This window comes from Limanda limanda, chromosome 23 (assembly GCF_963576545.1).
Source record: "Limanda limanda chromosome 23, fLimLim1.1, whole genome shotgun sequence".
NCBI classification, from domain to species: Eukaryota; Metazoa; Chordata; class Actinopteri; order Pleuronectiformes; family Pleuronectidae; genus Limanda; species Limanda limanda.
Genome location: NC_083658.1, coordinates 4,327,316 through 4,341,934, shown reverse-complemented (window position 1 = coordinate 4,341,934; position 14,619 = coordinate 4,327,316). Strand labels below are relative to the sequence as shown.

The following is a 14,619-nucleotide window of genomic DNA, read 5'->3' as shown; positions in this document are numbered from 1 at the left end:
TTGGTACATTTTTTCCTTTGAATTTGTGCCTTCTCGACAGAAAAATGACCACCCATCTGCTGGACCTTCCAGTTCCATATGTATTTAACATTTCCTACCAACACCTTGATTAAAAGCAGATGGTGTCCATTTGACTTCCTTGTGCGACTACAGAGAAGCAATTAGCTGCACCAGACTTAGGTGTGTTATTTTGCTTTTTACATTTGCACCTTATTTAGATCTGTTAGTTTTTTAATTTAGCTTCAGATTTCCTCTCCATCCTGGTAAAAGCTTTTCTCCTGTGAAGGTCACCAGTGCAAGGTGTGAAACGAGGAATCTGTGAAACTGGAAGGAAACTTATTAAAGCCAAATCTGTCATTTCAGGATGGAAATTGAAGCATCACGTAGAAAATAAGCATCACTTTCTTTTTTTTGGGAGATAAAAAAACTGCACAGTCACAGTTATCACGTCCATCTTTCAAAAACATTTTCATTTCCTTGTCAGGCAGTTGGCGCAGACCCTCCTGGTTTCATGTCTGCCTCTGCTTATCGGTGCTGCCGAGTGTTCGACACCATAAGCCGAGAGACGAATGCAGTTTTCAAGCTGAAATTTCAGCCGGGCTGTCCCCCGACAGGAAGAACTCCTTTGTAGCAGATTTGGGAGGACAGCAGTTTCTCCCAGGCTTGAATGATTCAATTGTTTCTGTCTCCACCGCCTCTTGAACCGGCAGGGTTTTTATGTGCTACTCCTTCCAGCAATGAAAAAATCATTCAGCAGGTTGTTACGTTATCATCTCAAGTTGCACAGGATCATATATTCTGCAACCTTAGCTGGCTGTCAACACACCGAGTTTCACCGGGCCGCTGCTGCCGAGAGCCAGAGGGCGCCCTGCCAGACAAATTAAGATCCTGAATTAGAAAGGAGGTAGCTGAGAGGAGATGTATGCGCTGCTGCGTGTGTATTGTCTCTATATGTGCAGATTATAGACCATAGCGTGATTGGAAAGCTTCTTTACATAAAGAGGGATGTCGCGGGATCAGTTTGTGTCTTAAATACGACCGATAGGCACAATAAATAAGAGGCAGACGAGAGAGGCAGCTCTGATTTGAGAATGTGTGTCTTCAGAAACGGTTGAGTCAGTGTTCCGTGTAGGTTTTGGCTCGGGATTCTTCCGTGGATGCACCGGGGGGGTTAGTCTGAGCAGCGTTCCCCTCTGATAAACAGCCCCGGAGCCTCCCACCCTTGTCGGCGCCCCCGAACCAGTGAGCTCTGCCAGCCTTTCGCTGCCCTCCTCCAACCGAGTCCCAGGCAATGAGAGACATCCGATGTTATCAGCGCTGCAGATTGCACAGTGCCACTGCCAAGGGCTTGTCTCGTGAATTCACAGTGCGCTGCAGAGATACAGAAAATCTTCTTTTTTCCTCCACACATATAAAATAAGAGTTGATTTTGGGGATTTGCATTTTTCCTTCCCTATAGATTTCGCAGTATATTTCCCTGCTTTGTTGAAATGTTTACAAAGATCCCTGACCACACAGAGGACAAACACGAGCCTTTGTCTGGAATGAATGAACGGTTATGGTGTGTCATAACCTGCTGTGAGATTCCAGCCCTGTCGGAAGCGGGCTCGCAGCTGTCTCTGACCTATTTCTGAGGCTGATGGATATAAGGTGAAAAGAGTCCTTTGTGTTGCTGCCTTTTGTGTTTCTTGGGGAAGGTGCTGCTGATTTTCTGCTGCCAGTTCAGCGCTGATAGAACCCACCTCTGCAATGCTTCAGACACAATAATATTAGTCTAAGGAAAAGACGGATAAAGATGATTTTGCATCTGTTGCGGCGGCCGTGGTCCCAAACTAGTTGAAAACTGGTTGAAAGAGCATAAGAAAGACGCAGTTGAAATGCAAGGCTGCAAAAATACATCCCCTCCCCGCACTTAGCCTCATTTACCACCACAGCAGTTGAATGCAGATGAGAGAACATCTAACATCTATTTTCTTCTGGCTTGATTGCGTGCTGGAAATTTCCTTTTTTTGTTGCTCTCTGCCCAAAGCCTGGGGAAATTATTTAGTTGTGTATATATATTGCTTTGAGGTCAGTAATGACCTGAGGAAGTATTTAACAGCCCCACAAGTGCTGCAGGGCTTTCTCTCGTTTTGCATTATGGGCAAAGGTTTGATGGTTTGGGTGAAATCTGTTGATACCAGCGTGGTTGTGTTCAATCAGCAATAAAGATAGCAAGCATGGAAATAGCGTTTTACAGTTTAATGTCTACATTAATTAGCCTGCTGGGGTTTTTCAAACTGTGGAGAAAGGGGAGGAGTATAATGTCTGGAAAATGTGATATTTGTTGAATAAGATTTTTGCTTTTATCTCAAATTTGTTGACAAGGAATCCATGTGGAAATGTGTTGCCCTAAAGCTTTTACATAGGCAGGTTAAGTTGTATTAACATATAACTTTATGTGCAGTCAGTATGTTTGAGGTTAATAAGTAGTCTTTACTTAAAATTATCACTTCACATGAATTATTTCTTTTCTTGAGGCTTAGTTATTATTTTAAGCTAAACTCACAAGACAGTATAAAATACAATATTTCAAGCTTATATGGATATAGTTCTCAGATACTGAAATAATTGTTTTTGACAAATGATTTATACATTGCTTTGCTTCCTACACTGTGGCTGGCTCAGTGTACACTTCAAATAATCCAAGTCATCCCTTTAATTACTGTTACAACACAGAGAAGTTTTCACAATGAGAACAAGCAGGCTTTACAGAAGAAAGAGGTTTGAGTGTGTCCCCATATTCTCAAGAACTAACAAACAACCTAGGTTTTTATTTTCAAAATCCTCAATGCCTTGATTTCCAACAGCACAAAAGTTAGAGAATATGACAAGTGAAAAAAATAATATGTAACTGCCAGGACCAACCAGTCCATGGCAGGCTGACAGGTAATTTACGGGCAAATGTGTAATTCGTTGTGCGCTACAAGCAACACGTTGTTAAAGCAGCTTTAATGATTGTGTTGAGACAATGTGAAACTCAAACAGTGAGGCAGCAGCAGAACAGCGTGTCAGTAACAGGATATGATTAAGTATTTGAGGCTTCGTGACATTAAGAATAGCTCAATCTCTCACCGCAAGAGACAGAATGCAAACACCTTCTTCAGGCGTAGCCACCACTGCAACCCTGGTACTGTTGGTAGGACTCAAAGGGAGACAATAAAGATTATAGTGGCTATAAGCAGGTAAAACCTAATGTCAGGTTATGTTTAAATCAATGTGAGACAAGGTCCAAACCCTGGCCATGTGACACCAGCAAAACAGGGAGGCAACCACCCCTGACCAGACAGTTAAGCGATTTAAAAACAACAGAAATTGGCATCATAAACTAAAGTAATCCCTCAGGAATCTAACTGAAGTTTGCCCAACATTCAACAAACCAGGTCAGTTTAATCGGAGACTTCAGACGGCTTCTTATTTACAGGAAACCTGTGGGTCCACAAAGTCCCGGCTCTGCGATTACAACCTGAAAGCCACAGACATGAGTCAGAGAATAGAGCTGTTACCTCACTTTCACTTGGATTACCGACAAAGCCTTAAGGGAGAAAGCTCTAGAAACCATATGACACCTTAGACCCAAATGTAAAATGAACTAACACCAAGTATCAAACAAGACAGCGACAAAGGGACAGAAAGATTGATATTGTATGATACCTCCAGTAGGTCGCCCTACTTTAGACAAATTGATTGATAGATTAATTAGTACTGAAGATGATTGGTGATTTTTAACCCTTCATTCATTGTGGATGGGCTGTTGAAAATGTGAAAAAGTCGGGTAAAAAAAAGAACAGAGCGAGCATATTTAAAATTCAATTTGCGTTCCTGCTTGTCGGAAGATGGATTGTCGACTTTCAAAATGTTTATATTCTCAGGGAACTATAAACTCTCTTGCATAAATTCCACACGGCAGCATCAATCATAGACGTCCCACATCCTGAGTGAGACAAGGCTGCTTCTGTGTCGCTTCTGCTTCCAGAATAGAAGCGTTTTTTATTATTTTGTTTTTTAGCAAGAAGCCACAAGAAACACTTAATCTATAGCAGCGGAACCGACATGACTTATTTATCAGTTTAAAAGAGAAGACTTTATTTGGATGTGTCACGGTGTCGTAGCTTTTAAGTTACTTTTCCTGTCTAAAAAAATGAACATTATCTAACAAAATACTGCTGAGCCGGCCCTCTCCCGTCTCGTCCACACGCCTCTCACACACGATGACCTCCAGTGGGGACACAGTGTCCCTCTGTTCCGTGTGGTCCACTGCAGTAATAAACCAGCTGCTTTGCTTAAAGTAACGTGCGTGAGGTCCGTTCCCTACTCGCTTTCTGACGCCTCCCGTTAGCCAACAGAATTCAAATGAGCTCGTGGCTTTGAGGTTAATGATCATCACGCTTTGAAATGAATCCTGTTGAATCACAGTTTAACCTTAGAGAAATAGTCTGGTCATAGAGGTCATGTTGTGCTGGAAGAAATCGGTAAAATCAACGGAATAATAGCTGGTGGTGCTTAGTCACTCTGATTGTCAATTTTTTATTTGTCATAACGTGCACGTGGGACTGGCGTTGGGGAGAAGACACGCCCTCTTTATCTGTTCAGCAGACAAACCAGCTAACCACTCATCCCTCTTCCATCCCTCTCTTCTCCGTCTCTCTCTGTCTCTCTGCAGGATGCGACAGGTCAGATTCGGTCCCTCGTGTTTCTCCTGAGCGATGACGATGGGTCAGAGGGAGGAGTCATGCTGGTGAGGCCAACCAGCCGCAGTCCACCCCTGAAAAACCACCGCGGATACACCAACTGACAGGACCATGCCCCGTTTGCCCCCGTGATCCTCCACCCCTGACCTCCGCACCTTCCCTCGGGCCCGATCTACCCCCCCCGCCACCACACCCCCGCCCCCCTGAAGCCAGCATGGCGACACCCTTTCTGTGGAAGCTGTCCTCCCAGAAGCTGGGCTTCTTCCTGGTCAGCTTCGGGTTCATCTGGGGCATGATGCTGCTGCACTTCACCATCCAGCAGCGAGCCAGCCACGAGAACAGCGCCGTGCTGCGGCAGCAGATCCTGGACCTCAGCAAGCGCTACATCAAAGCTCTGGCTGAGGAGAACCAGAGCGTCATGGACGGGCCCTATGTCGGGACCATGACCGCTTATGGTGAGTAGCCGGCTCATGTGACCCAACTCCCTCAGACTTTAGAGTCAATTGCTCCATGACGGACTTGATTGTATGGAAGTTTTTCACGATGTATCCTCAAGCAGGTTTTTCCAGCTTGACTTGCTGGATCAGTTATTAAGATTCTTCAGCCTGCAGGTTTTGATCAGCAAGCATAAACTAAGCTTCAGCCTGCTGTTATCATAGTAAATGTAAAGTATTAATTGCTGTTGCATGATCCATACTTTCATTTATCATCATGTGACCACGGACAGAGAGCAGAGTGGGGATGTAGGGCTGTTCTTTGCTCTCTCCCTTCCTTTTTTAAATTAAGATGGAATAGTTCTACCGCTTTCACGAAAAAAACCTGTCAGTGAGATCTAACAATGATTCAGCGACATTGGAGCTTAATAATGATATAGCACAGGTCCAGAAGAACCTTCGATAAGTTATTCATGCCATTAATAGACCCGTATGGCTCGATGGGAGGCTTCATTAGAAACCTGAGATGGGAATTGATTGTTCTCTAATACCCAGAGAAACAACAGGATACAGTAAAGCTCCTGGAGATTAAATCAGCTCCCTGAGAATGTGGAAAGAAAAGAAGCCGGGTGGGGGGGGCACTTGAAGAGAGCAGTGCGGTATTTGCATAGAGTTTTGAGCTTACGTTTACAGGGCGTTCCTCTGCAGGAGCATTAAACTGCGTGTGTTTGGGTTTATGCAAGCGTGGAAAATGTCAAGCAGCTCAAAAACCTGAGCTGCTTATTGAAAAGCAAACCTTGACATCTGGCATATTAAATCACGGAATTAGGCATGTGTAATTCAATATGGCCTGGTATTATTAATAAAGGATAAGCGAGGAAAGAAATATCTGCATAGTTCGAGTTATCCTTCTGTAAATCAGGCGATTAATTTGGGTAAATATGGTCCGAACCCATGTCCAGAGACTTTCCTGTGATGTCAGTCCAAGTTTCCAGGGAACAGCATCCCGTCCGGTTTGTGTTGCTGCGTTTTTTATGATGGATTGATTTTTCACCGTGCTGTTGGAGCTGCGGCACAGCCTGCTGACCGCAGTCCAATATCACATCAAAATCCATTTCATGCGCTTGTTTAGATAGGGGAGGCAGCAGGATCCTCGGCGCTCCCTGTGTTCACTCTTCGGCCGATGATTTGCCTTGATACGATTTGTAATGAGTTTAGGAGGAAACAGGGTTTTCCGTCGCTGCCCGTAAATGACCCATAAAGCGCTAATGCATGTGAATTTAATATTGGATCTGCTGAAAGCCTGTTTGGAGCCCAGTTGGAGCGTTGTGTTATTGTTTGGACTGTATGTAAGCAACCTGTTGAAAAGCATGAAATCTCGTCTGAGTAGCAGGCGACTTGGATGTTGTCTTAAAGAGTTGAGTGGTTGAAGACAGGTTCGTCGGAAAATGATTTACGATGTTTAAAACGTTTTTTTGCTTTGAGCTTTGTCTATTTATTTTTAAAAACATCAGTTATAGCTCTGGGATTTGACTTTGTTGAAAACCTGAGCTTATCACTTTTTTTCATCTTTTAGAAAATCTAATTTCTTTGAAATGTTCTTCAGGTGACTTTTTTTTTTAACTCAGGGGCAAAATGTCAAAATTATTTTTAACACTTATAATAATCATTATAACAATAGCTAACTTTTCTTATAGAGCACTTTCCCAAAGAGATAAAACAAAGCACAGTGAAATACTCTCACATACAGCTGCTCCAGAAGATTTCAAGACACTGTCTGGACTTTGGTTCACGTCTGAAAGTAACTAATCAGATTCCATGAGTTATTGGATCTGTGCCCGTGGAGAAAACATCCCTCCACTTGAACTCTTCTTTCTTTAACAATGCTGTCAAACCACTTCCCTCCTCCTCTGTGAGGTCACATGAGGAAACGCGAGGACACAACCTTTTCCTTTCCACCCGTCCTGAAACTGATCCGCGTGGCTGGGCGTGACAAGCCACCTGACACTGCTTCCTGTCACAGCACTTGTTCAGCATCTTTTATGGATTTGGTTTGGATTGCACTAGTTCTCTGCTGTTTACCAAGATCTCAGGGGAATCCAGCTCCCTGCAGCCATGGCCGGGGGTTGTCTGAGCTTATGTTGTTGGCGTCATCCTCAGTGGAAGGTCACTGCGTGCTCTTACTTCTTCAGTCTCCTCTATGTCATATCACCATGATCGGATTTGGAGATCTCCGCCTTACAGATGACGATAAACAATAGGGATGAATGTCAGTGTTGTCACGTCTTGGCCTTAATGAACGATGCCATGTCATGACACTATTCTTAAAAGCAAAGGGAAGTTCAGGGTGTTGGTTGCTGCTGGATTTGTTTTGCAACTGCCTCACCTTGTTAAGAAATATTGAGACAAGCAGAAATGTGTCCCTGGGCTCGCTATTACTCATCTGGTTACCCAGCAGCAGTGTCAGTGTACAAGAGGGCGAGCACTGTTCCCAGCACCACGGATGCTTTCCGAATGCGCTGGCTAATGAAGGCCTCTGACTCAAAACATCACATTTGATAATTGGAAAAGGGAACATTCGGTTTTCAGACTCACAGCGGGTAAGAAAAGCAGAGAAGCATCAGATCGAATAATTACTTTGCGGCAAAAACAAACCTTGAACTTGTCACCCTCACACTTTTGTTAAGGGTTTGTTGAAGCAAAGGATTTTGTATTTTTAGCAGCTCTGGGGTTTTTGAGCAACATTTCAAAAATCCGTCACTAATGTGGAGCCTCAAACTAAAAGTTTTCATTATCGCTCCTTAAGACAAAGTTTCAACCGCTCAGTGGACGCAGGCCCATGTCCTAGAGGTGAGCGTTCAATCTGGACTCAACTCTTCTTGCCCAGTGCCGTTTGTTCCGATAGCTTGGCACGCCCGCTGCCTAAGAGCTCCCGTCTGGCGTCCCCCTTGGTCTCACTGGTCTGATTTCTGTTTATCAGCTTCTCCCGGCGCACTCAGCTCGTCCAAATCAGACAAACGCTCTGGCATTTGTCTTCACACGAATCGGGCTGGTGCGCCGTGCCAGGCCTCCGTTGGTGCCCTCGCCAATCTCTCTGACGTGATGAGAACTGGCGTGTCAAATGCATCACAGGGAGGGAAAATGTGGCGCTCGTATGTGATAGACAAGCTGCAATTATCGTCATCTGAGGAAATCGAGCGTGATGGTCCCGGAGTCCGGCTCTGAACACATACGATAGAAGCCAGTGCATAAACGATAACGTGTGGGTTTGAGGAGTTCCTGGCTGCAGAGATATGACGCAAATATAATTATTGTTATGCTGCCTGTAGAAGGTACAGCAGCACGAAACAACTTAACATTTCTCTAAATGTCAGTGTAGTGGCTGCAGGTTACTGCGTCAGACGAATGTCCACTCTGCCATTAGCTGTGTCCTATGCAGAAACATGCTCCTGCACAGAAAGATGCCCACAGAAAAGCAAAGACCCAAATTAAACAGCAAGGTCACTCCCAAAGACTCTGCGGCTCCTATTTTACATTTAAATAAGCCTCAAGCCGGAAGCCTGCAATCCAATGGCTTGTCGCGGAGGGAGATGGAGATTGAAATGCAGCCGAGCAATTTCCCCCACACTCCAGGCAGCTGCATCATTTACAGGAAAGAATTGGACGCTTCCTCTTTCCAATAATTAATCATGGTTGATTGGAATCAATGAGAAGAATCTATAAAGTTCAGGCAGTATTTCAACAAGTATCCTCGGCAGCTTCGGGGAGGTTTTTGTGTAAATTTAAGCACCTGAAATACAAGTGAAAAGTGACATAATGAGCTTTTAAAAAGTGGAATTCAAACCACATATTTTCAGATGCTAAAATGGTTAAATTTCTCTCGTTACTGGTGGAGAAATAAAGCTTATTCATATTTTACCCCATGGATTTGACTCATTCTCCTTCTTGCAGACTTGAAGAAAACCCTCGCAGTGTTGCTGGATAACATCATGCTGAGGCTGGGCAAGCTAGAGTCCAAGGTAGAGAACATCTACAACAGTACAGCGGGAAACCTGACCAGTGGAACCACCACGGCCGTTCCCAGTGCCACCAACCCTGAGAAGGTCAACGTGGCAGGTATGTAATGGTTTTTTCATTTCGCTGTGTCTGCCTTTGACGTTATAAAAGAAGGAAAGTATTTGCCTTAAAGGAGACATTACACTTTTTTTTCTTTTCCAATTTGTGTGCTATGTTTTTTTGGTTTGTAAAAGGTCTAAAAAAAAAAAAGAGTACTGTCTTGTAGCTCTTGGACACATTTGCATTTCAAAGGCAGAGGATGAATAACAATTATTATTAACAGACTTTCCAATTATCAGCTGTAGAACAACAAAATGGAGAAGAAAAAAGAAAAGAGAAGCCATTTCATATTCCCCATAGCAAGAAACATTCCAAAGGCATAAAACCAACTTCGGTCCGTCAGTATTGCACTGTACACAGCAGGCACTTTATAGGAGTAGACCGCATCCTTGGACATAATTCAAATAAGGCCCCTGTTCACGCTGCATGACCCGTTTTATTAGTTTTCATTGATTTTCCTGCCAGCACTCGGATGATGAATTCAGCCCGGTTGAGAGAGTGAGGTGTTGGTTTTTCCTGGGCTCCTGGTGGGACCTGCTCTCAGCCGTGTGCGCGGCGTTTAGCAGGAGGAATGTGGAGTCTGTGCTCGGAAGCAATGCATGCAGGGATGGATTAGGCCGATTGGGTCGCGCCGAGTCACGTTTTGAATGGATCTAATCCTCATGGAAGCTGCAGTGGCGGCATCTCTTATCAAAGGTTGACGCTGCCTTTGTCAGGTTTTCCTCTTTTAAAACCTCCAGCAGGATAACAGGAAGTTATCTTAATGAATGGACATGAGCTGAGTGTGGAAGTGACTGATCATTATCAAGACAATTAACATCAGAGCCTGCCCTAGACTTTCAACATGAGGCAGTATGAGGATTACATACAGTACCTGAAGCTCTTTGACAGAGTGAGTGTGTTACTTGTTCTTTATTGAGCAAGTGAAGGATCACAGTGTGCAGGTGTCTTATTTGTCTTGTGTGTGTCTCTTCTACCTACACACCTTTCAAAGTCCTTTCAGGTATGTGAAAGATTTGTGAATACTAAGGGTGAGGCGGCATGAAAATGAAATGTCTATGTTTTCCTTCCACAAACACCCAGCGCAGCGTCGGGATGCTAGAGCAATCATTCAGCTTGAGATTGTTTGACTTTGGCAAGTTGTCTGTGTGCCATGTTATCGGAGCGAAATACATGATTGACGAGCTGTTCTCCCTCCTAAACCACAGCAGTTGTTGGTTGCCCTTATAAATCAATGTGTCATTTACCTCTTCAGATTCAACAGGCTCACCAACATGTCACAGACGTGTCTCAGACAGGCTGGAAGTCTAGTCAGACCTGTAGAAGCAGTACTATTAAGTGCTTCTCACTCAGATTGGTCTCGGACAGAAACAACAGAATGGTTTCCTCTAGTACAATAATCTCAGTAAATGTCAGCTCTCAATCCAGCCACTGTGGACACCAATCACATGCACTGTCGTCGAGGCAGTCTTGGCTTGAGCTCCTCTGTTCTGTGGCAGTTGTGCCTCAATCCGTGACACATGTCAATAAAGCTGAGGCGCCCTGTTTGCTTCAAACATCCTGCCGTACCTCGAGAGGCGACATTTGGATCCTGAATGCAGGTCAAGCTGACTGAGTGGCGCCCACATCTCTCTTGGCAATGAACTAAAGGCGCCGAGCACTCCCGAGTCTCCACTGGAGCATGTCTCCTGTCTCGGAGTGGGTGGCAGGCAGCGCCGTTGCCAGCTTGGCCAGTGCTCCTCCTTGACTGTAAGGCAATTACAGAGATAAGACTCTGGACAGTGAGGGAACATGCCTGCCTTTCAGAGAGGCTGCTATCAAGATGGAGTGCAGCAGCAGCCTTGGGACTGCGTTATTTCCACTTCAATTGTATACATTTTAGCCAAGGACTCAGGCATGTCAGGGCCCATCCCTGGGCCTTGTTAGTATTCTCAGTTTGTGCCTGGATTTTATTCTGTCTGGCCCCGGAGTCGAGGATGGGTTGAGGGGAAGTTTCCATCCTGAATTAGCACACACTTTTTTAAACAAAAATCTGGGAAGAGAAAATGTGAATTATTTTGTGTTTCCATCCACTACTGTTATGCAATCAGTAGGAGTTAGACACACAGGGAACTAGTGTTGACATAAATTATCCAGTAATGTGCCATTAAACTACTGCAGAAGAAGAGGGTGTTGCGGATTCTGCTTGTTTCATATATATACATCTGAGTTAACACCATCAGAACGTGTAACCTGACAGCCTAAAGGAATATACTGAAACCCCCCATGACCCTGAATGGGCTGTGATACTTGTTGAAGTGGTTGCAAGACAGATTATATGATAACAAGAAGTGATAACACTGCTAGGGGCCATAAAAGCCATTGACATACACCTAAAATACAATATTTCTAATCTATTACCAATAAAAGATTACAGCTTGACTCACTGTTTCATCAGAAACAAAGCCTCACACTTCACACCGAGCCTCATGTTGACCTTTGTCATTATGACACCTACAGTATCTCCACCGAGTGGCATGCCACTCTGCTGATGGTGTGGGCCGACAGCTGTGCACACACTGTGGAACACCGTTGTATTCTTTTGATCTCACTTTACTGTCATGCTCCATTGTGTGCGGAGTGAAAACCACACTGTTTGAGTGTTTGAGGAACAGTGTTGACACACCGCAATTCTTCCGTGCTGCCTTGCCAGCTCTGCCTTTGCACAGGAATAGCTTCGGCCTGGTGCGGCATTGCATTTAGCCGAGGGCAGCGGGCACGGCACACCCGTGTTGGATGAAAACAAGTCGATCTGGCCTTGGTGGCTGCTTAGCAGGAGGCAAATGGGACTCAACAGCAGTCTGTGATACTCCGGCTTGACGTGTCCCACTGATGAAGCTAATCAACCTCCACAGTGGTGTTTCATCTCTGGGCCTCAAAGACACCCCATTACAGAAGTAATGAATGGTCAGCTGGTTGCTTGCAACTGTGTCTCTGGCTACGATATATATTTCTCCGTCCCTTGTGAGTCATTCAACTTGTCGAAGTGCCCTCAATCTCTGCTGCACTGCCGGGGACACACGGCTGATTCGCTGTGCTCAGTCTCCGTGACACAGCCGCCCTTTTTCCAGTAGACCCTGACTCCATCTCACGGCTCTCACTCAACGATAGGGCTCTCACTCAACGATAGGGCTCTGGATTCAATCAGTGTTAATTTTGGTGGGATTTTAATTCTAGTTTTAACAACTGTTTTTAAAATGTGTCATTTCTGTTGGCATTAATTATGCATTCCTTTTTTGTCTGATTTTTTTAATTGGTTAAAAACCCAAAGAGATAATTTGAGCTGTGCCTTCACAGCTCAGGGCGTCCTCACTGCTTTGTCTCTTTCACCTATTGATCCCGTTGCAACTCTGTTTGCTAGTCACAGTGAAAGATGAGATCCGACGCCTTAATGTCAACAAAGGAACGGGACGAGGATAGAATTTCAGACGCCGAACTTGTTACGTCATTGATCCCTGACCTTTATTGTGCTTTCTAGACATTTCGCTATGCTGTTACTCGCCCAGAGGAGGAAGACGAGGTGGATTTCAAGGATTCTTTTGAGTCGGCATTCATTTTTACACTGAAAACACCTCATGGGCCTCATTCTTGGATTCAGAGCAGAGTCTGTGCTCTCCATTATGTTGTGGAGGGTCTGTTTACCTCCTCAGCCTGCAGGTCGATACTAATAAAGTACACACGTACACATGAACCCACTCGGTGCTAATAAGTCATCGAGATATGCTGTCAGCCCCTGCACGCTCTAAAACACCAGCCTGAATCCAGACACTCATCACCCTGCAGGCTGATGTAAATTACACAGCAGAATAATTACTGAAAGCTGAAATAATTTGAGTTCAAGCCCCAAAGAGCTTTTGTGTCTGTTGACAGTTATTATCATTTTCTACGAGTAATAATATTAATAGTTTTTCCTCTACCACAGTTTAAAGCCGGAATGAACTATGGAGACATTATTACCTGGCCCATTAACTGGAAATGGTTTCCGAGTTCAAGTGGCGAGATGGTTTTGCAATTCATGGCCGAAAAGACCGTAAAAGAAATCTGCCATGATTGAATTATCATCATTTTGGATTTTTTGCCTGTCGGGGGATCATTCAACCAAGATCATTAAAAGTTGCATAAAGCTTGTGGATTTCTTGTGTTTTGGTTTTCAAGATATCGACCAATTAACTTCACCAGGGTGGCTTTTGGGGGAATTTACATTAATTTATTTCAATTTAATTTCCTGACAAGTTACAGAAATATAACGTGTCTGCTGTGGCTGCCTCTGAATGAAAGCCACAGTCTGACAGTTTAATTTAAAGCAGCAGAAGATGGCAAAGCTCGGTTTACAAGCAATTTAATTGTATACATAGTAAAGAGAGTTTTAAGAGTTTATACTGAGGCTGTTATTAATTAAGTAAAATCATGGTGGGTAACACACACACACATTGTTTCCTGTGAATCCTTCGTATATGTGAAGGTATTTGAATCCAGCGAGCAGATGGCGGACGCTCTCACCTCCTTTGTTGGTATTTTAGCGTTATTGAATCATAACTTTAATGTTCAGGTCTAAGTTGCTATGGTAATCATTGTTATGCCTCTGTGCTGTGAACAGCCTGAGGCATCATGTTGCCCAGTTGTGCGTTTGTCTGCTCGTCCTTCCCTTTTTAACACGATAACTCAAGAACGGCTCGAGGGAACATATTCCAATTTGAATCAAACGTTCACTTGGACACAAAGATTGGATTTTGGTGTTTGGTGTGAAAGTGATATATCAGGATAACCTGCAGCAAATTTCATTACATGTAACACAAACATTCACCTGGAACCAAGGGTGAGCTGATTTGAATTTGGCTGGTAAGCTGACCTCATATGATTCCGGGGAATACATTTATGTTGACTGAAACTCTACTGGTTGGTAGAGGCAGGCCGCTAATTCCAGTTTAGAGTGTCTTCGATTACATCACTCAGTTATGATTCGTCATTTCAATCAGTCAAACATGAGACACATTGTCCTTTTTTTAGCTTCAACAGCGAGACAGTAAAAAAACTTGACACACTCACATTATGACTGTTTCTGGCTAACCCACTAGACTTGACGTTTGTCGGGTCTGATGTTGCGATAGTGGAGAGGAAGTGTTTCTCCCGACCACATCCTGTGCTGACCTGTCTACGCGAGAGTCTGAGGCTGACTGAGCCTCTTCAGGACTTTCCCGTCAATGCATACCGACAGACAGCAAGCACGCACAGACATGCCATTTTCACTCTGTGTGGACATACTTTCTTTTTTTGTGAGGAATCCAGCAAAACCAGATTCG

General features: G+C 44.2%; 1 protein-coding gene across 1 annotated transcript in view; it reads left to right on the top strand.

The window, feature by feature from the left end:
• The window catches only part of mgat5 (alpha-1,6-mannosylglycoprotein 6-beta-N-acetylglucosaminyltransferase), a 70,218-nt gene that overhangs the window by 7,764 nt on the left and 47,835 nt on the right, over window positions 1-14,619 (top strand). Inside the window, exons 2-3 of the mRNA XM_061067106.1 lie at window positions 4,703-5,185; window positions 9,116-9,280. Of these exons, the coding sequence (XP_060923089.1) occupies window positions 4,945-5,185; window positions 9,116-9,280 (406 nt within the window). The 5' untranslated portion in view covers window positions 4,703-4,944. The remainder of the gene's footprint in view (window positions 1-4,702; window positions 5,186-9,115; window positions 9,281-14,619) is intronic.